Below are 27,894 nucleotides of genomic sequence, written 5' to 3'. Positions count from 1 at the left end.
TGTGTATGCAGAGAGAGAGTCTGCCTTGCCTGACTCTCTCCGCATGATGTGCTGGACTGCTGCTGGGCAGACCAAAAGGGGTGGGCTCTGTTCCACTGTGCAAAGCAACGCGGAAGCCTCCTTCAGCTTCTTTTGTTTTGGCTGTGACAGAACTCACCCACCTGCCCTTTAGGCAAGAATCTGAGGTTAGCTGGCCACCATTTGGGACCATGTAGGAATTTTTTGATTCCCTACTGTGATTGGCTGTGGAAGTAAGTTTTTATCATCTACCCCTGTCTTCGTTGGGGTTTTTAGCCAGCTTGGCCATGTCTGGCAGGGTAGTGAGGGACAGAATTATGGCAAGCGTGGCATCCGCTTGAGGTCCATCTTTTCATGTAATGTGCTTATCCCTTGTTTTGGGTTCTCTTTCCATGTAGTACAAAAAGAAACTTTTGCAATGTTTTAAATTGTGGGTTAGGCTATTTTTAATATGCAGGTGTGCAGAAAGTATGCACAATTATTGTTTACAAAGAGCAATCTTCTGATAGTATGGTTTGTTTGTTTTTTAATATACCTTGAGAGCAGATCTCTCTCTCTCAAGTAACAAGTAACAAAATCATTCCTTGGATGAAGAGCTGAGACTTGAAACTTATTGAACAAATTTAACCTAACCTCAGCCCAATCAACCTTCCTCCCCACTCCCGTCAGCACCTTATTCCCCCAAACTTCTACCCCATTCAGCCCCCTCCCCACCTCCTTCCAGTCCCCTGCACCAGCTTACCTGCACCCACCAGTGGGTGTCTGGTATCTGTCTCTGTGCACACCTGGCTGCTTGCCGCAGCCAGGCCCTGTGCATAGGCCTAGTCACATTTGTGATAGCCGTAAAGCTGTTTATGCCTGCAGAACACGTTTCACTGACACAAATGGCAGATAGGACTGGGCCGCCAAACCAGCAGCTGTGCATTCTACCTTCACCTTTGGATCTAGCTCAGCTTGATATTCTAGTGCTTCTGCATGTATGCACACTACTTGATAACCAGTCATCTGTCTTGTACTTACGGCCATTTCCTTCATAATTAAATTTGTAACGTTGTCATCATAATTATGTCTAGGTGGAATACAGGTGAAGAATGAGAGGTGGATAATTGTAAAGATGTCTGTCAAATGCATGAAACTTTACACTCCTGTTAGGGGACTGATGCAAATCATTCCTGCTTCTGAATCACCTGTTTGAGGTTTTTATATATTGTGCGTGGCTGCTGGGGATGCATTAATATGGAAATGGAATCTCCCTTATGCCTAAAGAAATGAACAGAGGAGGTAATTAATTGAAATAATACAGTGCTCCATTCAGGGTAGGCCCAGATTCACCAGAATAAAACCTCTTTTTCCTTGTTCTCACATGGGCCTTTTTTTGAAAATAAACAGGAGAAGCAAAGTATTTATTATTATTAATTATTTTATTATTATTAAACTTTATTTATACCCCGCCCTTCTCCCCAAAGGGACCCAGGGCGGCTTTCCCTGGGCAAGTATGCTGTGCTTTCCCTGTTGTTAATAAAAAACAAATGACCCTAAGCACAGTCAATTAATGAAAGGAATAAGGGAACTGCTGTTCTCCCAATCCTCTTCTTGTTCACTCGCAGCAAATAAGAAGAAGATAGAAGTGGTAACCAGAGGAGCTCCATTGAGTGGTGGGTTGGAGGAGGGAGGGCTTTCATCAGTTTGCTGCCAACGTGCAAGGCGCCTCTATAAGCAATGCGTTCAAGTTGCGTAATCAGTGGGCTGGCCATACTCCCTCCTTCCTTTGAAGTAGGCTGAAGATGCATCTGTTCCAGCAGGACCTCTCTGATCATTCTTGATTGTTTTGTTTTTTTATATCTTTCCTTTGGTGTGCTCTGCTGTCTTAGTGTGTTTGAAATTTGTGCTTCTTCATTAATATTGTGGGCTGTCTTGTGTCATTGAAGAAAGGCAGGATATAAATTTTTTTAAAGAAAAAAATAAATATTTGTATTTTAATTTCTTTTTGTTGGCAAAGAGCTAGTCAGGTATAACAGGTTAAAAACCGACAAGGTTGCATCTTCAATTTCAAGGTAAAAACCAGAGCTGCTGGTCTCTGATTTCCAGAAATAAGGCTATATCAAGATCAGAATATTTCCCCATAAGTAGTTACATATCTGTAACTCCCATCTACACATGAATTCTGCACTAGCAACCTAACAATCTGATAGTAGTATATAAAATTATATTGGGTAATAGGTTCCATGAGATTCAGTGCTGGGCTGAATTTTATTGCAGTTAATCAGTCAGATCTGCTGTGGAGGGAACGAGGCATTGAGAACCTCTAGCTGTTAGTTTTGTCAGTGGCCTGGGTCACTTCCAGCAGGTTCCCTTTAGCAAGGCAGCAATAGTTGTGCTCTTTCTAAGCATGACTTTAAGTCCCTCTGTCTGTGGTACACGGGTACTGTTGAGCATGGTGGGTGAAGCAAGGTGGCGCTTGACATCTGCCTGCAGACCTGGCCTTGTTCCCCTTCCTGAGGGCTACAGCCCACAAGCTAGCCATCAGGACCCGCATGAACCTCTTGGCAGTACAGATGGGACCTCAGTATCCACGGGGCTTCTGTTCCTTTGGACATGACCTTCCAAGGACTTTCGGACAGGACTGTAAGTGCCTTCCAGTTCCATCCAGAGGTGTTCTGAGGTGTTCAGAGGTGTTCTGGGGAAGCTGTACACGGCCTTTGCATGCCTCAGAACGGGTCCCAAAAGCTTCTGAGAAGAAGAGTTTTTTTTGTAAAAAACCAAAAGTGCATCTCAGAAGCCCCTGCGTTGCAACCAGGACATTCGGTGAGGCCCTCCAGTGATTTGGAACCCGCGGTGAGTCAAATCCAAGGGTTCTGAACCTGCAGATGAGGAGGACCCACAGTACACAATATCTTCTTCTTCTGAAGATGAATATTTATATACTGCTTTTCAACAAAAAAAGTCTACTGTGTTTTACTCTTTTCTGCTGTGTTTTTAGGACACTGAGAAGCGTACCCCTCTTCATGTAGCTGCTTTCCTAGGTGATGCAGAGATCATTGAGCTCCTCATCTTGTCAGGTATGTATTATTAGCTAGCGAAGGGAACAAATGACAGTGAATAGGCACTGATAACAGTCCCTTTCTGATACTGTTAATAGGGATAACCAACCAAACCAAGACCTTTCACAGCTAGTAGATAAATGCTGAGCCTTTTCAAGCTGTGTGCGCGTGTATTTTAAGTGTTGTCACTGTTGTTACTCAATTATTGTTACTCATTTATTGAGGGAGTTTCAGATGTGTTTCCTCCAGGTTTTGTTTCTGTTGTAGAGTTATGGTGTTTTCCCAGCACTCACCTCAAGTATCTGAGCAATGAATGAGGTGGAGTTGTGAGCATTGCTTCCACAGCCTATCCCTGTATTGGCAATCCTTCTGGGCAGCTCAGCCATGCTGAGAAATGGGAAATGCTGCCAAACAAGCTGGATTCACTAAAAGCCAGGGAGACTCAGAGGTGGCTGAAAAAGTGTCAGAAGCACAAGGAAGTGTTGACAGAGGGCAGAAAGATGTCTGCAACTGGGTAGGATGTCTTGCAAACTACAAACTCAGATGCTGAGTCTCTTCAGATGGAGAAGGATGGATCAGGTTGACCACCACCTGAGTGACCGGTCTGCAACCTATAGGTTGTGTAGGTGATATGCAACCGGTAGGAGGTGTAGGTATAATTGGACAAAAGTGCCAGTGAAAGACTGAAGACAGCACTCTTGAGATACCTGTAATAGAAGTTCTGAAAGACCTGCAAGCCTAACAGCTCCTGGCTCTTCTTGTGGGACAGCCCACGAGGCCAGCAGGTGACTGCAAATCTGTGTAGATTGGATATGAGGCATCATGTTGACATACGAAACCAAACCAGAATAACAGCAGAGGTGCTGGGAGATGTTGTTTTTCTTTCCTTTACAACCTTTGCAAACCTTTGAGGAGCTTCAGTAAAGCCATGTGCTAATTAGTAGTGGTACTGAACATAGGCTTTGAGTGGAAAACATGTTTAAGTATAGAGACATACTTCCTTTTTGGCAATGTGCAGCATTTCCTGTTTCTTAAATCTTAGGTGGGTGGGTGTGTATAATACCTATATATTATAAGCATTTATTTTGCATGGTAGAGTTTTTAAAAAGTTGAGGAATAGTTACTAGATAGTACTATCTAGTAACTAGCTATAGGAACTAAGATGTCAGTGAGATCCCCAGAGTGTGTGATGTTCATTGGAGGCTTTTGCTTCACACACATCTCCTAGCAAATTGAAGTGTGGTCACCAGTTATTACTCACTGCTAAAATGAGATTAATTATTCTAAATGGTAAACATAGAGCTAATCTTGACTGTTAAAATACACATTTACAGTATAAACATGCTTTTAATTATGGCTGCAATCTAATTTTAAAAAGCTGGAAGCATCCTATAAGGCCCGTGTCCAACCTATCATATGAAGAAACCCCTGCAACACTTTGGAAGCAAATCAGTTACAGATGTGACCGCGTTGAATAGAATGATTTTGTGCAGCCTGTAATTGTGCAGACAAACCAAAGTACTCACTGGTGAAACAACTAGTTTCTGCCTCCTGCCAACTGGGCAGGAGGTCTGGTCTAGAGGGTTGAGCCTCTATTTGCCTGAAGATAACATCTGAAGGTTGCCAGTTTGAGGCCACCGGCACCATGAACAGCGAGAACTTGAAGCAGCTGACAAGCTGAGCCGAGTTATTCCACCTGCTCTTTGGAAGGAGCTGCTTGTCAGCTTGTGTGGGAGGAGGCCAGAAAGTGATACAGACTGCAAAAGTTCAATCTGAAATGTTGTGTGGTTCTTGAAAGATAGAACCTTTCTTTAATTGTAAAAATTCCTATGGGGATTTAAACAGCCTGCCTATGTAAACCGCGTTGAATTAAAGTCTGAGGAGAAATTTGACGACCAAGAAAGGCGGTATATAAATACCTTTATTATTATTATTATTATTATTATTATTATTATTATTATTATTATTATTATTATTATTATTATTCGTTTGTACATTTATTTGCCAAGTTACATTTTTCCTCCAAACTTGATGCTTTTATCTGGAAATGAACATGAATTGGTATGTTGGTTTTAAAATGTTATACGCTGCTTTGTTGGGAATGGAAGGTGGAATATGGGTGTTTTAATGAAAGGATATGTCACCTGTGCTTATTCCATGGCTACACTGCATGGTTATGATTCTTGCCAAGGCTGGCTGAAAGCCTTCACTGGTCCCCACTTTGTTGTTGACCTGATTTGTAGGTTGCTTATAGGGAAAATGTCACAAGAGGGATGCACTGGGGAGTCAATTTTTAAAATGGTCATATTCCTAAACTGCTTTTTGTCTGCAAGCCCCAAAGCAGCATGCAAAATAAAGAAAATGCAATGAAACAATTGTGGAGAGGAAGCAGAGCTGCTAGCAAATGGGGGAAAGACAGTAGGTGTAGGATTGTTATACTCTTTTTGGTTTAGACAAATGTTTTGAAAGTCTAAGAGGCAGAAATGAACACAATTATTTTAAATGCAATTATGAAGAATATATTCACTTCTTTGCTACTGCCTGTGCCCTCCATGGTTTCAGTGGAACTTTTGTGCACAAAACTCTATGAGAAGCTGCAGTCTTGGTAATTCACCTCTTTTGTGAACAAGAAATCTGATGAAATAATATTTTGTGAGGTCTTGTGATGGAATCAAAGGTGATATATGTATGTTTTCTGGCTGCTTTAGTCTTTCAGCTGCTGAAATATCATTATTCACATCACACATCGCTCCTTGTACCCCCCATGGAATAATCCAGGGTTGTGACTCATAAATCACTTCACTATAGTGACTTGCAAGATTTGAAGGGAGGCCTTCTCTATTGTTTCTCTATCATACAGTACTAGCAGTTGGATCTTCCTTTCTTCCTTAAAAAAAACCATCTTATATTTTTGGCAGTGCTTCATAATCTGGTGAACGTGATCAATGTAAGCAGCCAACTCCATGGGCTTATGTCTTTTGCATTTGCTTTTAATTTAAAGGAGTGCAAGAAAGATTTACAACCAATAGCAATATTGTCAGCATGGCGAGACGCTGTGAAAAGAATCAGCCCATTGAATTTCGTACAAGGCTCAAGAGAGACATTCTGTGAAATATGCTCATAGACTTGTGGCACATGAACCGGCGATAGTACAAATAAACATAGCATCTAATGAATAAAGCATATGTCCTGTGCGTTGAGACATATCAGAAATGGGCCTCTAGGTTACTGTTAAAACAGGAATTATTCAGAAGGAAAGTAAAAGACCAGCAGCCAGATGTGTAAAAATGGCACCACGACACTGAAGTTAGCATGGCTGACATAGGTTTATACTGACTGAAGGTCTGGCACTGGATTGTTAGTCTGAAGTTATACTGGGGGAAGGGATTTTTGAAGTTCTGCCTGTAGTTGCCTATAGCTCAGTAGTAGAATGTATGCAGAAAACAGCACATTCAACCCCAGATTTCCATTTAAAAAGGTATTAGGTAGCAAGCTATAGAGAAGATTTATGCCTGATAACTAGCAATACCTCTGCCAATCAGCACTGGTCTAGATGGACCAATGATCCGAATCCATAAAATACCATTTCATATGTTGGTTTTTTCCTTCAAATTTCAAAATCAATTATGAGAAAATTAGGAAAATAAGATTTTTGCTGCAGTGCTGCACCTGCAAGTACGTAGTTTTCAAGTTTTTAAAGGCATGTATACAAATTTTACCTGTGAAGGAGTATATACTGCAGGTTAAATCATTGAGGAGCAGCACTAGCTCATTCGGAAAGCAGAATAAAACCTCTGTTTTCTATATTTGGAAGCTTGCAGCTCAAATAATCTGTTGTGCTTCTTGCTGTGTCATCTTAAACACGCTTACTCCAAAGAAAGTCCCTTCTGAGTTCAGTGGGGTTTGCTCTCTAGTAGGTAAGCCTGTTTTCGATTGTAGCCTTGCACAGCATTTGATTGGGCAGGACACACACAGTGATAGGCAACCATGGTGCCTCTGGTAAAGCAGGCATTAGCAGTTTGGAGGACCTGAACACAGGCCATAGTCTTTGCCCTCTTCCATATCTTTCACTCAGTGAGTGACCTTTGCCAGAGTTAGAAACTATCGCTCCTACTACACAAACAGGATCTTGGGTCTGGCTGCAGGAGATTTAGCACCATGGACAAGTGTCCAGAATGGTTGGATGGACAAGCTTCCTCAGGAAAGGTTTTGGGAAGGGGCTGTACTTCCTCTCAGGCAGAGGTAGCTCTGCCAGGAGGTCAGATGCTGCAGCCTGTACAAGCTCTTCTATAAACAGCTGTAGATCAATCATCCTTGATTTGGATTGGTTATCCCTCAAGAGAGATTTTTCTACTGCCTTTTAAGTCCCATAGTCTAAGTGCAACACTGACAACTTTTTCAACGTCACATTGTGTTAGAAAAGGCTATTTTTAGAAACCTGTTGGTTTATTATTTTAAAAATTCCTGTCCTGTCCTTCTCAACAAAGACTCAGGAGGCCTTGTGATAAAAACGGAGGAGCAAGGTACACTTAAAAAGCCAATTAACATAAACATATTTCGACCATCTTTAATAACTATTTGGCAAGGTCTGTTGTTCCCTGCCATCCTTTGAGAAGGGGAAGAAAAGCAGTAGCAGCTTCACCCAAGTTAGTTTTTTGTTTGTTTAAAGTTAGCAATTGTTAGCAGTTCTTCTTTAGAAGCTCATATAGTCCAGAGAGGACTGCAGTACTAAGTTGACTTGTGTTCAGCTGTTCCTTTTAATTTTAATGTTCCTTTTAATTTTGTTCAGGTGCATACATTGAATCCTCAGTTCAATCAGAAATAATAGACAGTCTGTTAAACCCAACCTTATAGCTCATTTTATATTATAACTCATTTTATATTATAGCTCAGTTTATAGCTCATTTTATTTTATAGTTCAGTTTGGCTGTACTTGCCGTAAGAGGCGACTAAACAGCCACCGGGTAGATGGGGCTCGTCAGCCTAGGAAGGCAGCTCATCTGAGAGAAGGAAAACTCTGATCCCAAACCTCCACTGCCTTGTGGCTACATTCAGTTATGGAAAATGCTTCAGGAGTCAACCTCGAGGCAAAATCCGGAGCCGGAGTCCCTGAGGCAGTTCATGGCTGAACACAGTCACGTTCTGGCAACTCCTGCGACGCCGCTGGAACCAACCATATTGGCCTCTGCCTTTCCATTGGACCATTTCAGCGACGTGGAGAGGGGGGATTTGCTGCATGGGTAACAGCCTATCCTCCATACCTACTTTACCCAGGCTTCGCGCACTGGAGAGGACACTCTGTTCCAGAACCACCATTCAGAGCGTGACACCATAGTCTTCCGAGACTGAAGGATGCCAACTCAATAGCTCATTTGACAGCTCTGAACGAACTCCATAAGAGAATTAATTGTGGGAGGGGGATTGGGGGTCAAGTTTTCAGGACCCCTTGATGCTGGAGCTGGTGCTCTGACTCACCTTTCCACCATAGAGCAGCCTCAGGAATGGAGTCATGACATCTCCATTCCTAGAGTGTTCTGCTCATGGGTGGAAAGGAGAGATGCAACATCAGGGCCAGTGTTAAAGCAGGGAGCCCTGGAAGACAGGTAAGCCTGTTCCACATCCCCTCTTGCTGCTATGTTCTGTTGGCACTGCAATGCCTCTCTTCACCAGGGCACTCTAGGAATGAAGATGTTCCTCCATTGTTAGAGCACCCTGGCCCAGAGAGAGCAGAAGCAATAAGAGAGATTTCTATGGTAAGGGTTTAATATGGACTGAAAGGGGTGTCTGGATTTTTGGCATTAGCAGACATCTTTTCCCTTCTGTTTAGTCAGCTAAATTGAAGGTGGGGTATACCTGAAACAGCTGCAAGAGAGAGTACCCTTCTGGCCTGTATGAAGATCTTAATGAGAGATCAGCACTATGATAAAGCTGGGTTTCCAGCAGGTTACCAGCCTTGTGATAAAGCAGTCTCTACATTGCAGAGCCTGCTTGCAAGCTATGACACTACTGTTAAGACAGTGTTTCTCAAACTGTGGGTTAGGACCCACTTTGTGGCTCATGACCCAGTTTTTGTTGGGGCCAGCAGAGCCTCCAGTAAAAACACAGTGATGGAAAGATCAGATAACTAACTGCCTCAAGCCCTGAGGCTGTTCAAAATTCAAATAGCTACTAACTGTCCTACAAGCAGCTGAACCTCTTCAGTTTGCAAGGAGCTGAGCTCCTGCAGTTTGCAAGCTTGTGTAAGTATAGTGCAATAAATGTTTGAGTGTCTTTTTTCTAGTGTGTTTTTCCCCCCAAGTCTGTCAATGACAGGTAGTGGGGGCAAGTGAAGGCTGGGTCATGTAACTAAGGCCCTGAAGCCTTGAGGCTATTCATTAGGGCTGCTTCATTATGAGAAATGGATTGAGTTTTTTGCAAATCAATCACTCAATCAGTCAAATATTAATTATAAATTAGGATTACAGCCTAGGATTCTTAAAAATTTTCCTCCTTGATGATGTCACTTCCGGTCATGATATCACCTCCGGTGGGTCCTGACAGATTCTCATTCTAAAAAGTGGGTTCCAGTGCTATAAGTTGGAGAACCACTGGTCTAGATGATTACCTCTCCTTCTGATCATTACTGTCCTAGCATTTTCTCTAATCCAAAGGGCAACTTAATGGCCCAGGAGCAGTGCTTATAGCAGTGCTGTGTGAGTCTTACAATGTGGGGGTCAAATGACTTTTTTTGTTTTGGGCTGATTTCTATATAGGTTCTTCTGCAAAATCACTTAAAACGTACATGCTCAGCTGTACTAGCCATGAAGATCATTCTGTGCCATCAGGAAAACAGACCCTGCTAAACATACAAAGAGGATATGTGAAAACCAGAGTATGGTGAAACTGATAACATGTTAGTTTATTTCTGTACTGTACTGCAATCATTTTAGTCTTATTGTATTTGGTTGAATTTCTTTTTTGGCAGCAGTGGTGGTTCACTGAAAAGAGTAAGTGCCTTTTGAGGAAAATCTATTCTCCAGTGCTACCTTATTTTCTGAGACCTGTTTTACGTGTAGATGAACAGTGAATGAATGCTCCAACCGTTATTTAACCGTGGAAGATGGTCCTTCCAAGTTCCCGTTCAGAGAAAATGACATACTACAGTTAATGATGATTTTATGAGTGAGCACAAGGAGACTTATAGTGCACTCTTGTGCACCTTTAGCCTGAAGTAAGTTCCACTGTCTTTGGAGGGGCTTACTCCCAGGTAGGTGTGCACAAGATTGCAGCCCAATTTACCTTTTTCTTTAAAAAAAAAAAGTCATCACTGGAGTAGGGGAGCATGTTGTTTTCTTCCCCACAACAACTAAAAATAAAATAAAGTATTCATAGATTGACTGGATTTTCTGTGAAGAAGGTGGGAAAGTGTTGCTGGTGTCAAGCACTCTTTTTCAATGAGAGGTGCATTTTCTCATGCAGAAGCTGTAGAAGTAGGATGTGCTCAGCATTATTAAGTATTATACAATGTAAGTTTAAAAAGTGACAAAAGGATAAGAAGGTAGGCCTGGGAATACTTGTCCCTTCCCTGTCCTTCTGCCTCTGGTTATTTCCCAGCTACCTAGAAGTTTGTCTCCAGGTGCTGGTCTAGAAGGTTGTACAGGTCACAGCACTGCTGCTGCTGTTAATATATGTGTGGTAGGAACAATCCTGGACTCGGATATCATGGCAACCTGAGACACTGCAGCCAGCAATAGTGGTTTTAAAGCCTACCCCCACAGTGTTTCAAAGCAGTTGTTGATTTGCAGTTACGATAACACCTTCTGTCTACTGGAAATGTGATTGGTGAGTTTGCTTTCAGGATGCCTTTGAAAGCTTTCAGCTGTACACAGCAGCAGTGTGACCCAGAATGCCGCCTAATGCTGCCTCGGGTCCACCACGCCTGCACGATTACAAAAAATAAACACCTGCTTACCACGTTCCTTGGGTGGTTTCTTCAGTTGCAGAAGTGCAGGATTTCTGGTTTGATTTAAAGGGACTGTGTGAATGAAGGAGCAACTTTGTTCGCACAGTCCCTGAAATCAAACCAGAAGGCCTGCAGTTCTGTGTCTGAAGACACCATGCTTGGATCAAGGTAGAGAGGAAGGTGTCCATTCACTTTTTGCCAGTGGAAAGCTGGTGTGAGTTGCCTCCACAGCAGGCTGGAGCAAGGTGGTGGCGGCAGGGTGAAGGGACACTCAAACCTGCAGCCCTCTCCCCCTATCCTCAGCAATCTGCCACTGCTGTAACCTGTGTTATTTTGCCTAATGGACTGCCCCTGGCTGTACAGGAAAATTATAGCTTTCGTCCTTGGTGTCACCTCTTCTTTCCTCTTGTATTTTTTACATCTATTTATCTCTAGAAGGAGGTGCTAATCTCAGGGTATAAAGGAATGCAAACCTCATCTTTGCTCATCTCTACAGGTTGTTTTCCAAAGAGTCATCAAAGGCAAATTAACCCTGTTATCATCAGCCTTGTTGAGAGGCTGGGTGTATTCTGGACTTCATTTGAATCCTTGCATCCCGAGTTACTTGTCTGTATAATGGAAGTCTTATTGTCAGTTATTGCTTTTTCCCTAGGTGATTTTCAGATGTGTGCTTTTTTATTTGCAGGGGCCCGTGTCAATGCCAAGGATAACATGTGGCTGACCCCTCTCCACCGAGCAGTTGCTTCAAGGAGTGAAGTGAGTGATATATTTCAGGCACTGTGTCCTCTGGCAGCCTGTACTGTACTTCATATATTCACTGGCAATGTAAATATCATTTCTGGGCAGTTAAGGTGAATAACTGTGACCCTTATAGCTCATATCTGTAATCCAGAAATTAGTTGCATCACAATTTTTCAAATCTGCCAGGTAGCAAAGCTGCAAGTTAAGATTCTTGGAAAATAGCAAACTGTGCATATTTTATTTATTTAATAACTGTGGATTCAGCAGCATCATAAAGCTATGAACTGGGAGACTGGTTTTGGTGGTAGGAAGGAGCATGAACCACACCACAAAGGTCACATGTTCCGTGAATCGGCCTTAATACCATTTTATTGTATTTTGCCTTAGCTGATCTTTGGCAAGGCCAAACACAGCGCACCAACCATTATGTGACCTGTTAAGGGCTTGAGAAACACCCCTTTTTTGACACCAGTGGTTAGAGGGTTGCTTTTTGCAACTCTTGCAGAAGGCTACTGCCTTTGAGCATGCTGCAAGTACATAATGTCATGTGTGCAAAAGCTTTTCAGCACTTAACCTTTCTGACACTAGTCACTGGTATGGCTGCTTCAGCACTTAACTGGATGTGTAGCAAGGGTTACCTAGTTTCTCTTATAAAGCTGTTACTGACTACATTGCATACTTTCATCTCCTAATCATTCCAGCTGCAGTGCAGGTAGGTGACCAGCATGGACCAAAAAGCCAGCGCAATATAGTGCATTTGGATCAGATGCACTGAAGCATTAATCATAGGGACTATACCCTTAGCTCTTAGCAAATAACAGTCAAACCTGTGAGATAGGTTAAGCTGGAAGGTGGTGATTGGGAAAAGATTTCTCAGTGAGCTTCCTTGTTGTGAGAGGATTTGAATACGACTCTCTCTGCTTCTAGGCTAATGTTCTAACAACTGCACCATACACAGGCTCACTGTGCATTTGTAGTGTCTGTTTTTGGAGTTTCCCATAACTGATGGACTGAGGACTGAGGATACCTAGGGCCCAATGCTATCCAACTTTTCAGTGCTGATGCAATTGCAACACAGTTCCTAGGTAAGGGAACAAATGCTCCCTTACCTTGAGCAGGCCTCTGTGTCTGCCTTCCCTCAGCAGGATGCAGCACATGTCCTGTTGGCACAGCTGTATCAGTGCTGGAAGGTTGGATAGGATTGGGCCCTGAATCTCTTATATCTGCATGGTATCATGGACTGAAATGAGTGTGTTGCCTTCAGGAGGCTACAGTAACTTGGACAGTGTTCCTTGGAAAGTGTGTGCTGGTAGTGGTCATTATTTGCTTTGTGGAGCACCATGTGTCAAAGAGTCAGAGCTGAGGTGTTGCAGCCTATATCTGCCGTTGGTCAGGCAACTGAATTCACAGGCTATTACCTTGTGGATTCTTAGAGTCAGTTTATACAATGGTTAGAATGAAGTGATAAAGCCTTTCCTGGACAGTACCACTTCATGCTGTAGGTAAGGAGGCTTTCATGCTTGAATTGATATGAATTGTTTTGTTTGTACCTGGACAAACAGTGTGTCAAGGATAAGAGTTCAGACTAACCTTCTTCCTGTCAAGTGCATTTTCTGTGTGTATTAAGTGTCCCCCCCCCCCCCAAAAAAAAAGAAAAAGCTGCAGGGCTGCAAGATGGTTCTTTGGCCTGACCAAATTTAATTTAATCTGCTTTGGGACTTCAACTATTCCTTCACTTTTGTCCTCTCTCTCTTGCTGCATGAAGGTAAGATGTACTGGATTTCCTATTTCCTAAACCCATTCTGCCCTTACAGGTGTGCATCACTTAATGACAGGGATATGTTTTCTTATCCCCATTGTTATGTGATTAGGTCATTAAGAAAACATTCAGCCCAATCTAGTGCCTTTGTTGTGTAAACCTACGCTCCCTGCCAGACACTAGCTAGCTGCACAGGCTACTGGAGATAGATAGCCTGTAGCAGAGTGTCTGTTTACTCAACAAAGAGGCTCTTAATGCAAAGAAGAGGCAATGGGAGACCTGACTGCTTCATTAAGAGCCTCTTTGTTGTGCTTTGACCATATGTGGTCCATTGTCAAGCAGAATGTTGTTAAGCAACACAGGCCTGAACTTTACTCAATGCTCTGTGAAGAGCAAAGTAAAAGCAGAAATGAGTTCAAGATACAGGTAGGGAGAAGTGAGATGTTGTTTTCCAGGGTTTAAGAAATATCTTGAGTGACAATTATCCACATGTTGCTTTTATATACTTGGTGTTTTATAGTAGGAAGTGTTGGAGCATGTGTGATTGAATTCTGATCTTGCTCTGGGAGATGGAAGCATCCAAGTGACATTTTTGCCAAGCTGTTCCATTCTCACCATGGTGTTCCAGACACAAATGATATAAAACGAGTATTGTTTTAAAACTCCAAATGTAAAGATATTTGTGATTGCTTGGGGGCTTTGGTGCCCAAGCAGGAATTGTGGTCCAAAGAGGTATAGAGATCCACAGATTTTGGGTCTTTGGGTAGCCAGGCATTATCTCTGGTTGCCACTGACCCTGCCTTCCCCTCTGAGTCATCTAGCATGGACTTTGGGGAGGAGTAGTTAAAAGCTATGGCTGCACTTTGTAATCTGGGGGCTTTTGGAATGACTCTGAAGCACTGTGCGAAGTTGAATGTTGCTATTTCATCACTGAGCCTGGAATTCAGGTAAGGGAGGGGGGGTGTCTTTGTGTGCACCTGTGTGAGCACAAACACACATGCACATCTCTAATGTTTTGCTGTGTGTTAGAGGCAGTGTGCAGTCAGACACAAGAAAAGGTATGGTTGGGGCAATCCTAGTGACCATTCGCAGACGAACTCAAAGAGTAAGAAAAAAGGGAGAAATAGAATTTAAAACATAGATCTCACACACATACACCCCCCACCCAAACTAATTCTACAAGGGAACAGTTAATCTCCCTGAAGGGAGAGAAGTGAGGTCAGACTATCCAACTTTCAGTTGTTTCTAGGGGAGATGTTGTCCTGTCTCATTAATTAATATGTTTTAACCAGGGGCCCATGCCTTAGATCAGTGGGTCTCAAACTTTTAGCACTGGGACCCACTTTTTAGAATGAGAATCTGTCAGGACCCACCAGAAGTGATATCATGACGGGAATTGACATCACCAAGCAGGAAGAGTTTTAACAATCCTACCCACGCTTACCCAGGAGTAAGTCCCATTGACTATCATTGTTCAAAGCATATACATAGTAGCCTATTAAAAGTACAGAACTGTAACATTTCTCCAAATGCAGTCACATACCATGGTAGCATCAAGTCTAATGTATTAAAAATGAATTATTGAAATGAATGGCGGACTCATCTAAAACTGGCTCACGACCCACTTAGTGGGTCCCAACCCATAGCTTAAGAAACACTGCCTTAGGTTGATAGCATTTCAGCTGCAAATGCTTAAATGAGATGGACTGGTTGGGTGCCTGATGATTACAGTTATAGACACAATCGGGCATTTATAATGTTCTTCATATTAACCAATATGATTTCCAAAATTGTAGGAAGGAAGAATATAGGTTTTGCAGAAAGCAAATTTTATTTTTAACGGAAGCAAGAATAATCAGCTGCTGCCTTCCAAAATCATGGCAGAGGATCTTTCTTAATGTGACACTTGATTTGTGCAGGAGGAAGTGGTGCGTGGTAGATAATAAGATACTAGAATAACCTTGACATAAATAGGACATTCCACAGAGATCTGCTGGGCTGAGGCCGCTATCCTAGGCAGCGTTAGCGTTAGGCTGGAGGCATTTTCAGAGAATGGTATGATACTGCTATTGTGTGCATTCATGTTTTTTTTCCTCACTGTTGTCTTGGATCAAACTGGTTTGGCTGATCTGGCACCAGTTTGCAAGGAAAGTGTCCACACACAAACAATGCCTCTATCATGCCACCTTCAACTCTACAAAAAAAAGTCATCTAGCTCCAGCCTTAGGCTGCTTTAAATGCTGATTGAGTGGGATTTGAGTGGCCTAGGTATGTGCAGGATGGCAGGTGTTGTCACTGTGTGCTTGATGGGAACAGGTGGCCACATATGTCTGTGGGGTTGAGTGGATCCTGTAATGTTTGCTTCTATTAAGACATTTCAGACAATCATGATTTGCTGAAACAGAAACGTAATCCAAATAAGCATCTCTCCATCCTTCTTTCTTTCTTCTGTTGGGCACAAAGCTGTGACACAAGACTCTTGGTGAGTCAAACCACAACTTCATGTGTCTGGAAAGTTGTTAGGCTTGGGTTGTCACCTTTCTTTCAGCTGAATTACAGTCCAAAAAAGTGAGCTTGACTGAGAGAGACAGGTTTAAGGAGAGCTGCCATCATGTGTCATTTGAGCTTAAAAAAGAATAGATTGACACATAGCCCTTACTTCCTGTTCATGTTTTAAGGCTGTCGTTCAAGCAATAGAACGATAAAAAACAGAAGAACAGATGTCGTACTTCACCATCCTGATGTGGCGAGCTGTATTTGTCTGGCCTTAGTCACCATCCAAGACATTGCGCATGAGAAACAGGAAGTGCTATTAAGACTGCGTAGGTGTAGGGACCCCTTGGTGCAACCCACTACTTTCAGTATTTTACAACTGGAACATGGTCTGTAGACAAATGAAACAGAGATAAAATGAAAATGGGGTAAAAAGTTGTGGAACAGCTCATTTAGCCAAGCATGCTCTTATGGATAACCTATATTTTGAAAACTAAAATTACCCATGACATCTCTTTTGAAGTAAGATATATTCTTATGAATCTTTCTTTCATTTTGGCAAGAGTCCAAAGCGTGGTTTGTTTCCCCCTTTGTTGCATCAAAATTGAAACTCAAATCGGTTAGGGAACACAAAACAGTCTGGCATGACTGAATTTTCAACAGTGCTGTCCTTCCATTTCAAGCTGCCATTTTAGTTTGTACTGTATTTTCATGATCCCAATATTGAGTCAACACAATGCCATGCCTGTGAACCAGCTGCTGAGAAAACCCTGAAAAAGTTACAAGCTGGCTTTTTTCCAGACATTGATGGAGATTGCCTCCATAACAATCCCAATGCTTGCCAAGTCTGGAGGCATGAATCCTCCGGGCTCATTTCTGAACTCCAGTATTGTTTGGCTACTAGTGGAACTTCTCAGCTGCTGGCTTCTAGCAAAGTCCACCGAAGTAAATCTTTTCTAGAATACAAATACTTGGAAAGAAATGAAGGGGGAGAACCCTGGCCATCAAGGTCATCCGCCTATAAAAAGCAAAGAGATGCAGCTGTAATCTTTATGACCCAGAAATTGCAGCCTATCAGATTTGGTTTGGTGTCGCATGTCAGAACTTGTGATTTTTATTGAATATGACAGTCCTGACTATATAGGCTTGTAATTCCTTCAACATGTATCTGAAGCATAACCTTTTTGCTGCTAAAGACTAGAATAGTGATGTAGAGAGTACACTAGCCCTCTTTTCACATGTCCTCCTCCCCACATGTTCACTTAAGGGTCATAAGCCCTGTATTCAGACTTGTTGAATGTGCAGAGATCGGGGGCAGGGCAGCATGTGTACCAACACTGAGGGTAGGTCATGGTCTTGCTTCCCCCTCTGTATTCAGTGTATATATATATGTGTGGGGGGGGGTAACTTGTGAAGAGGGCTTCTGAAGAGTCATCATCTTTTTTCAGCGCAACCTCGTTTCTGTCCATTCACATGTGTGCACATGCTTACCATTGACTTCACAATATATATATAAAAATATAAAGTAAGAAGCTCCTTATCACTTCATCTGACCTTGGGCCACAATATGTAATATGGCCTATGTGACAGCATATGACCTATGTTAGGAACCACTTTCTACACCTCTTCTTGCTATTTGCCTGTTTCAGAGGCTTTCAGCAGACGGCCCTCTGTAGGCTTCCTCCTACCTGGGTGAAATCTAATAGAGTTGCTCACAAAGGCTATGGAGACAGGTGATTGGTTTGGGGTTCAGTGGACCCTTTTGAGGGTCCTTGGCTGTTGTCCAATGATGCTTGACTCCTGATGCCAGCTCTGGCCCCTTGTAAGGTTCAATAAGTCTCAAGCTACTCATTCTACTGGCCAACTAGGTAAGCAGAGGTTGCACAATTCTGGATTGCTTCATTTCAGGCAGTAAGTGTGTGATTCTGTTGTAGAATGCCTCCCCATGCAGAAAAAGCCCCATACTCTGTGAAGCAAATGAGCACAAATCAGGAAAGTTTTAGCACGGGCCTTACCTTGATTTGCTGATTTACTACATGCAGAATGGGTGGTGGTGGTGACTTTTTGCATTGGGGGGGGGGAGGATTTAGAAATATGACTCCCTACCTGCTGTCTAAAGTGGAACAGTCCTGAATTCTACCACTTCGGCTTACCATCTGTATAATGTGGGGTCAAAGGCAAAATGCACTATTTGGCATAACTGCACTGAGTTTCCTCTCCCCCATTCTAATTCATCGAATGCCACTGCTTGGGAGGGGATGTTAGTTGGGTTCCTTGTAGGCAGGTTGATATTTCATCATCTGGAGAGTTGGTTGGCATCTTTTTCCTCTCTTTTATTTCTGTGTCAGCTGCTTTATATTTTGCAAAGAGGTTAGTCTGACAGCAGCTTGCCCCAGTGAATTTCATAATGTGGACGTGGAGTCACATAGCCCTTTAACATGTGTTCTTGAACAGTAGAGTCCTGGGAGTGGTAGAGCACAGTGGCTATGATCTTTGATCCAGCAAGTCTCTTGCTTAAATCTCACCTCAGCCCTGAACTCGCTCAGGGGATTTAAACTAGTCACAGCCTATTTACTTCAACACATATTTCTCTGCAAAAAATGTCACTGGCAATGCCAGTTTACTCCACAGGGTTGCTGGAAGGATTATTGTGGCACTAGATGTAAAGCTCTTTGAATATGCACAAGTGTGATATAAATGTAAAGTTGTTTGTATTTATTTTATTCATTTTTATCTTGCTTTTAACATCAAGGTGGCAGATGAACCAATCCTATCCAACTTTCCAGTGCGAATGCAGCCTTGAGGTAAAGGAACAGAACATTCCCTTACCCTAAAGAGGCCTCCGTGATTGCCTCCCCACCACAGGATTCAGTGCACACCCCGTTGGCATGACTGTATCAGTGCTGGAAAGTTGGATAGGATTGGTCCCTTGTAGTCATAAAAGTGATAACAATATTAAAGAAAGGCGACTGTCTTAGCATGTACAATTTTGAAGTTGCTGAACTGGCAGCTCAAAAGCCAGGGTTTAATGTTGTTGTCTCTCCTGAAACATAAGTCTGGCAATCAAAAACACACCTGCTTTTGGTTTGGTAGTAACCTAATACAGTGGCACTACTATCTATGTTTCACTCCCATGGTTGGTTTTCAGATGACTGTCTCTTTCATACTGCTATTCCTATAGCAGCAGAGCACTGTGACCACCATTAAGCAGAAATGTGCAAGATTCATAAGTCTAAGCTGTTGTTTTTAATAAATGCTTGCTTGTGAGATCTAACTATGCTGTCTTTGTAGGAAGCAGTGCAAGTATTGATTAAACATTCAGCGGACGTCAACGCCCGGGACAAGAACTGGCAGACGCCCCTGCACGTAGCAGCTGCAAATAAAGCCGTGAAGTGTGCCGAAGTGATCATTCCACTTCTGAGTAGTGTCAACGTCTCTGATAGAGGGGGTCGGACAGCGTTGCACCACGCAGCTCTGAATGGACATGCTGAAGTGAGTGGCTCCAGAACATGGCTGTTTTAACTTGGCACCGTTCTTATCAATGGGAAAAACCCAGTCATTTGCCTGGGGGATCCAGCACGAGCATTATTATATTGCACTGGGACACACACATACCTGCTTTCTTTTTGATTATGATTGGCCAGTGACAACTTCTGATATTCTTAACAAGGCAATTGTAGAAATTCCCAGTGGCACCTCAAAACCTGGCACAACAAAGCACAATATTTTATACATTTACCTGTATTCTTGATCACTTCTGCAAGATCTTCTAGGATGTTTCCAAGGTTGGTGTTTCCCCAGGGTGCACATAAATCATGCCTACACATACCTCGTAGAGAGAAATTTCACTGTTCCTTTCTGATAGTTGTCCAGTTCACAAGTTGCACATTTTGTTAAGTGTAAGCAAATTTAGACTCTCTCATTAGCATCACTATGGGCCACACCAGGTATGAGCCTCAGTGGTGGAGGTGGTAGTCCAGTCCAGTCCTCCCCTCATCTCTGGGGTTTTAATGCTGCTTAGAGGGAAGCTTTGAATATCAGTCTAACCCAAACCAAAAACATGCTGGATTTTAAACTGATGTCAACCCAATTCACATTGAACTGGTTTAAATATAAGAAGTTATACTGAATTGGGCATTGGGTGGGACTAAAAGTCTTACCGATTTTGGGGGGACGGGGATTTAAGGTTATTGCAGGCAGGCTACAGAGATAATTCACTTGGTGGAACAGGGTTGGCTTCCCCATCGCATCTCCTATTATTTCTTTCTTTAATTATTTACAATTATTTATTTACTTTGATTTGCTTTATGATGTCACTTCCGGCCATGAAATCACTTCTGGTGGGTCCCAGACAGATTGTCTTTCTAAAAAGTGGGTCCCAAGCTAAAATGTTTGAGAACCACTGGAGTACATGTGCTTCCAGGCAGAGTTTGGATCAGACCTTTTACACTGACTGGCTTTGTGTGGCTGTATTTAAAAGCGATGGTATTGTGTCAGTTGTGGATTCGTATTGTTTGGGGTTTTTTTGCGACAGTTCCAGTGTGTGGGTGAGCACATTTCAAAGTGGAGATGATTTCTTTTAAAGCACTGCATTGCTTGGGGCCAGGATACCTAAAGGATTATCTACTACTCAAACATGAGCCTATTATTACACTGAGGTCATCTTTAGAAGAGATATGACAGCTGATGAATGGGAAGAGGACCTACTCCATAGTGGCACCTGACTTGAGGAATGTACCTCCCCCCCCCCCCCGGGTGGTGTACTTGGCACCTATCTTGATTTCTTTCTTTTTTTTACACTAGGCAAATCTCTTTATTGTCCTAGGCCTTTTAACTATTGCTGAGATTATCTGAAGTTGCTTATCATCTGTCGGTCTGTCAGTATATTGACCTTTCAATTTTGGAACAATTTATATTGAAAGGTGACATAAATAAACGTTTGAAATAAGCAATAGGAACAAATAAGATTCTTTTTTCTTATTATTTTTAAAAATATGCCACTCTTCCACATAAAACTTTCCAGGATGGCTTGAACAATTGAAAGAACAATAAAGACAACAATAGAACATCAAAAAAAATCATAAGAGTAAAACAGTGGGTAAAATCAGCGTTAAAACAGTCTCAGCAAGTATTAAAAAGTGTTGCAACATAAGGACTTGTGTGATCTAGCAGTTCACAGCAAATTAACTACATTACAATGGGCTGCTACACTAGCCACAAGGATTGACATATTTTTGTTTTTCTTTCGCTTTAGATGGTCAACCTCCTTTTGGCAAAAGGAGCAAATATTAATGCCTTTGATAAAAAGGACCGAAGAGCCTTGCATTGGGCAGCATACATGGGTAAGACCTTCCTTTTTACTCAAGGGCAAAATGATATAGTTGGCATTGTGGGAGCGATAAAGGGTAGAAATTATTTAAAGTAAATGTAGGTTAAAAGCTATATGCATTAAGAATTTGCACCATCTCAGGAAAGTATGGATATCTTTATCCCAAAATATTCTCAGCACTGGTAGAAAGAAACACTGTGCAGTGTTTTTCAGACTTTAAACAGAGTCTTGTTGCATGAGTCCTTGTTCCATTTTTTAAAACAGTACTCCTTTCATGATCTTTTTAAAAATTTAAATCCTAGTATATTAACCCATTTCTGCCAACAAGTGCAGAGTGATCGACAGCCCAATCCTATGCTTGTCGCCATCATAGCATGCAAGCTGTGCCAAAATAGGCTGCACTGCATGCTATGGAGAGGGGCCTGTTGGGAAGTTTGAGAGCAGTAGTGTAGCTGGAGGGGGTGAGAGTGGACCACACCGGGTGACATCAATAGTGGCCAAAATTGTTGAAACCTTGGTATTTATGAATAATACCAGTATGTTATATATCATTCAATTTAATGCAGAATGCAATGAAACAAACTGTTATGGCCAAATAACTAGAAAGCAGTTAACTTCCTGCTTCCTGTTAGCATTGATCTAGCTTTTTTCAAGCATTCAGGCTGCCGGCAACCTGCCTGAGTGTTGCTATGAGCTTGAATGCTTATAACGACATATTCAGGCAAGAACATTTTTGCCCCAGTAAGCCTTTCAGTGACACTAATGGGTGCACGGGGTGGGAGGGAATCCTCAGAGAACTGAAACCACTGTATCTGATCCACGGGTATGGGAGCCCACCTATACTCTTAAAAAAATATTTCTTAATTGCTTAAAAAAAATTTCGTATTGCCTGCTTTTTACATCCTTAGCCACCTGGGTCATTATGCTACAGCTACATCAAGAAAGTGGGATACAAAATGTCTATAATAAAGCAGAGGGTATATAAAATTTACCATTGTTTTTTCCTCCATCTTTCTAAGGCCACTTGGAAGTAGTTACACTGCTGATCAGTCATGGGGCTGAGGTGACTTGCAAGGATAAGAAGGGCTACACTCCACTTCATGCTGCCGCTTCCAATGGGCAGACCAGTATTGTGAAACACCTCCTCAATCTTGGAGTGGAGGTAAGAAGCAATTAATATTATTTTTAACAGGCTAGTGAACACTGAATGCTGTAATTTAATGGTGCATAACTCCTTCTTGTTGGGTCTTTCGTTCTGCTGTGAAATTGGATTTTTAGTGTCTTTTAAAATTTATTCTCTCCTTGGTAAGGTTTATGAAGGAGCCCATTTCTGTCATCAGGATTATGGATTTTCTCTTTCTTTTTGGCCATGATACTAATATACTATAGCCATTGAGAGTGACAGATTTAGGTGTGATTATCTTCCTTTTTCTCACCAGGTTCAAAATACAGAATGGCTTGCAGAGGTACCTCAGATATCTATGATATATGACAGTTGTAGTTTTTTTTGGAAGTGAGGATAATAGCTCCCTGTGCTGCTGGGCAGATTTTTGCATGTTTTACAGTGTCATTCCGTCAGCCAACTAAGGGCTCAATCCTATTCAACCTTCCAGCACCGGTGCAGCCACAGTGCAACCTCAGGGTAAGGGAGCAAATGTTCCCATGCGTTGAGGAGGCATCTGAGATTGCCTCCCCACCACAAGATGCAGTGCACACACCATTGGCATGGCTGCTCCAGCACTGGAAAATTGGATAGGATTGGGTCCTAAGTGGATGATCAACTCAGCAACGAAGTACAAAACTTTTACCTAGACTGAGGGAACAAAAATGCAGGTGCTTTGGGTTTCTAATTATTTTTCTTCAAACTTCCTATTAAAAGTCAGTAAAGAACAGCCCCTTTTAAGATCTGCCTTGAAGATTTCCATCAAAAACCTTGAGAGGAAGACACTCATTTCTTCAAGCAGCTGTATAATGCAGCAGACTTTTTAAAATCACCCCTTGAAAAGCTTCAACACAGACATGTACTCCTGGGGTGTGTCTAAGTTTCCATTGTTTGATTTATAAAGAAACAAAACAATGGATCCTTGGACTTCTGAAGAAATATCTTTGTTAAAGCTTTTATTTTTTTAATAACATTTTTTTATGTGATTTTTTTTTTACGTCCATTGCTTTGCTTATTGTCCTGGAGGAAAATATCTTCCCTCATAAAACCTTCAAGGCAAATCTTATGACCTGCTGTTAATTCTTTACTGGCATTCAATAGAACTGTTGAAGAAAAATAATTATAGACATGAGGCTTCTACTTTTTTCCCCTAGGACCTAGGTGAAAGCTTTCCCCAGCATTCCTAAGTTGATGATCTACTTCAGTGTTTCTCATACTGCGGGTTGGGACCCACTAGGTGGGTCACGAGCCAATTTCAGGTGGGCACTCATTCATTTCAGTATTTTGTTTTTAATATATTAGACTTGATGCTCCCATGGTATGTGACTGCATTTGGGGAAATGTTACAGATCTGTACTTTTAACAAGCTACTATGTATATTCTTTTAACAATGATATTAAATGGGACTTACTCCTGGGTAAGTGTGGGTAGGATTGCAGCCTAGCATTGATAAAAATTTTCCTGTTTGATGACTTCACTTCCAGTCATGACATCACTTCTGGTCGGTCCTGACAGATTCTCATTCTAAAAAGTGGATCCTGGTGCTAAATGTGTGAGAACCAATGATTTATTTTGTTCTTCATAAGGACCAAAAAACGATAATTTACTAGACCGTATTTTTGTCAGTGAAATCTGTTTGCACGTGGTTGGCCCATTTTGGTATACTTTTCCAGCTGTGTCAACATGCAGTCAACAGTGGGTTAGGCAAAACCATTGAGCTACCGTATGTTATTTAACTAAATGCATTTGTCTCTTTCCAGATTGATGAAATGAACATCTATGGAAATACTGCACTTCATATCGCTTGTTATAATGGGCAGGATTCTGTGGCTAATGAACTGATTGACTATGGTGCTAATGTCAACCAACCTAACAACAGTGGATTCACTCCCCTACATTTTGCTGCTGCTTCTACTCATGGAGCTCTTTGTCTAGAACTGTTAGTGAATAATGGGGCAGATGTTAACATTCAGGTAAAATGCGAGGTTTTATCTGTCTGATTTGATAGTTGCTTTGGTTTAATACTACAGGCACCCCCAGTATGCATGGATCTGGAACCTGTAGTTTCAGTTATCCACGGTTCCCGCATATGTCAGGGACCCACTTTAAAAACATGTAGAAAGTAAAGAAAAAAGCCCTAAATAACTTCCCCATCATTGTGTTTGAGGGCTCCAGGCAGTCTTCTGAGCTCCCTGTAGACTCTTCCGAGTTGTGCAGAGGCCTCTCCCATTGCCCAGACTCACCCCAGAATGTAACACTAGAGAAGTCCTTTTTGCCCACCATTGCTTTGAAACTGGTTTATTTGGACATACAGCTCTGCTTCCACAAAAATATAAACCAACTCCTTCCATCATAAATGTTCTTGTTATTTCTTCTTCAGTTTTCCACTTAGTATAGGCAGAGCTCTAAATTCATGGATAACATTTATGGATAAGTTGTAATCTTTTAGTTACCGTTTAATGGAAATGTGAGCAAGTGCCTGTGTGAAATGAATTTTGGGTGTTTTGTATTTAACAGAGTAAAGATGGGAAGAGTCCACTGCACATGACAGCTGTACATGGGAGGTTTACACGGTCACAAACCTTAATTCAGAATGGTAAGATGGTTCTTTCTGGTATTTCATTACTCTAAAGCAGAGGTGCCCAAACCCTGACCCTGGGGCCACTTGCGGCCCTTGAGGACTCCCAATCCGGCCCACTGGGAGCCCTTAGTCTCTAATGAGCTCTGGCCCTCTGGAGACTTGCTGGCCTGACACAACTGCTCTCAGTGTGATAGCCAACTGTTTGACCTCTCAGGTGAGCTGTAGGACAAGGGCTGTCTTCACTGCTTGCTGTTTTATGTCTGTGATGCAGCAGTGGCAGCAAAGGAAAGGCAGGCCTTGCTTTGTGCAAGGCCTTTTATAGGCCATGAGCTATTACTAGACTTTCATTCATTCATATAAGTTCCATGTATTCATTGATGTAAATGTATTCAAATTTGAAATGTAAATTAACTCATTTTTCCCAGCCCCCAACACAGTGTCAGAGATGATGTGGCCCTCCTGCCAAAAAGTTTGGACACCCCTGCTCTAAAGCAGTGGGTTGTGACCCACCAGTTTGTGTAAAGGTTCCCCTTTTCCTTTAAGGTTCCCCTATTCCTTTAAGAGAAGGGGAGAGGCAGGGAAGTGATCCCCAGGATCCCGTCCCTATGGGGGGCGAGGGGGGGTGCTTTCCATTTACTTTATGTAGGTAGGGCTGCAGCAAGCTGCAGGAGGTTTGGAGAGCTCTGCGCAGCCGTCCGCAGCGCTCCCTGGAGCTTGGAATTGTCAGTAAAAGTGGTGCAAATCACTTCCGTTTTGCAGGAGGTGCTTTGTGCCCGCTTTTACTGATGATTCCAAGCCTCGGGGAGCGCTGTGAAGGGCTGCACAGGGCTCCCCGCACCTTCTGCAGCCTGCTGCAGCCCTACTTACATAAAGTAAGCGGAAAGCACCCCCCTCACTCCCCCTTAGCAACGCGATCCTGGGGATCACGTTACTGCCCTACCCCGTCTCCCACAAAGACTTACTGAGGCAGTAAAGCTCTCTCGAAGTTTGAGAAACACTGCTTTAAAGCATTTTGATCTTCCCCATTGAGTTGGTTTAAACCTTGGGAAAATTAAGAGAGATTCTTTCTCTTTCCAAATTGTAGTTCAACAGTATTTGGCCGTTTGTTGGAGAAGAAGTGCAAACAAAATGTATACTATCTATATAGTAGAGAGGGGTGTGTTTGTGTACTGTATAGAAATATGTTGGGAGGAATTGATTGAAAATCATCTTCTTTACTGTGGATTCTAGAATTTCTTTCAAAACAGGAGCTACTGTTTGGATGGTAATACTATAAGATGGTATTGGACATGAACTTGCTAATTGTAGTCAGAGTACTGTTGGCAAAAATGAGAAAAATATACATGTCTGTGTACTGGGTATGGGTTGGCTGAAGAAGTTGCAGGATATCATATCAAACATATTTACCTCCGTTTTATGAGCAAGAGGGAAACGATGAGGAAAACTTTATAAACGATGTAGCAATAATTTGTGTATTTTTAATCACTGGTCAAGAAACTCTGTATAATTCAGATGTTAAAAATGATTTCTGCTCTAGCAACTTAGCCGAAGACATGCTTGCATAGTGATACCTTGCCTCAGAAATGATTTGCATTGTGAATTGTTAAGACTAAAAATAAACTGCCTCATCTCTTTTTGTGCAGGCTGATGTTGGTAGGTAATCTGTATTCTTGTAAGTAATGTGAAATATCTAGTCACTGAATTGCACTTGATCCTTATGTGTTATTTTTGTGTTAATAATGTCATTTCCAGGAGGTGAAATTGACTGTGTTGATAAGGATGGCAACACCCCTCTCCATGTGGCCGCAAGATACGGACATGAGCTTTTGATTAACACCCTAATAACCAGTGGAGCTGATACTGCCAAGTAGGTTGTGAAGAAATACCACTCATAGCTGTCAAATTATATGGATAATGGAAATGGGACTTGCTCTCCCCCATTCAACAATATCTGCAGCTTTGTCATGAATATACTACCAAATAAGTATACAACCCATGTATCCAGTGAATTGCTTGCATTCTGTTTCTTTTATTACTTAATTCCCAGTGCCACCAAATATATGTTGATAAAATTCTGGAAGGACAGACGGTCAACGCATGCTTAAAACTCTTTCACTGACATGAATGGGAATTAGAAGGGATTAACTTTGGTTTGCTTAAATCCAGTATTTCCAAACCTATTTTTGTGCTATGTCTTCACCTCTCTTGGATATTACAATAAGAACTTTTCCATTTTCCTTTCTGGTGGAAAATGAAAAAATTATATTTTTTAGATGCTGTATCTATATAGATTCAGAGAGGAGGTCAAGACATGACCCTCTGAGAATTGAATCCTTTTTGTCTGGTTCTGTAATAAGTTATAATATATTCCTTTCCTTGGTGCTTTAAGGTAAAAATGAGCATTGTTGAGAAACCCAGGATTTGGAATCTAGGTTATCCACTCTAAATTTCTATTACATGCTTCAGTGACCTGTATGTTGATCAAATAAAACACCTCTGCCAATGGCAGAAATGCCCAGTGAAGTGAGAAGTATTAGGCAGGCACCCATGATAGAAGCAAAATTAGCTGCCTGGGACCTAGAATAAAAAAAAAAAGTGAAATACTATTTGTAAAGATCGCATTTGTATTTCTGCATGGTCATTTGGCAGCAGGAATGTTTGCAGTGCAGTTAGCAGAAAACAAAGTCTAAAGGCCATTCATTGGGACAATGAATGTGCTTAAAGGGATGAATGAATAAATGATATAATGGGCAGTGCAGTCAATAGTTGCCTACAGGATAGCAGAGGGAATTTGTGGCCTGCAAGATGGACAGCTAACCTGTTATTTT

General features: G+C 42.0%; 1 protein-coding gene across 3 annotated transcripts in view; it reads left to right on the top strand.

Annotated features, from left to right (window-relative positions):
* ANKRD44 (ankyrin repeat domain 44) overlaps positions 1 to 27,894 on the top strand; it is a 144,647-nt gene that overhangs the window by 66,056 nt on the left and 50,697 nt on the right. For all 3 annotated transcript variants that reach the window (XM_066615920.1, XM_066615834.1, XM_066616007.1), the window contains exons 3-10: positions 2,999 to 3,077; positions 11,687 to 11,757; positions 19,286 to 19,486; positions 21,249 to 21,336; positions 22,343 to 22,485; positions 24,246 to 24,458; positions 25,003 to 25,081; positions 26,819 to 26,933. In XM_066615920.1, the coding sequence (XP_066472017.1) occupies positions 2,999 to 3,077; positions 11,687 to 11,757; positions 19,286 to 19,486; positions 21,249 to 21,336; positions 22,343 to 22,485; positions 24,246 to 24,458; positions 25,003 to 25,081; positions 26,819 to 26,933 (989 nt within the window). The remainder of the gene's footprint in view (positions 1 to 2,998; positions 3,078 to 11,686; positions 11,758 to 19,285; positions 19,487 to 21,248; positions 21,337 to 22,342; positions 22,486 to 24,245; positions 24,459 to 25,002; positions 25,082 to 26,818; positions 26,934 to 27,894) is intronic.

This window comes from Tiliqua scincoides, chromosome 1 (genome assembly GCF_035046505.1).
Source record: "Tiliqua scincoides isolate rTilSci1 chromosome 1, rTilSci1.hap2, whole genome shotgun sequence".
NCBI lineage: Eukaryota > Metazoa > Chordata > Lepidosauria > Squamata > Scincidae > Tiliqua > Tiliqua scincoides.
This window is presented reverse-complemented; position numbering and strand designations above follow the sequence as displayed.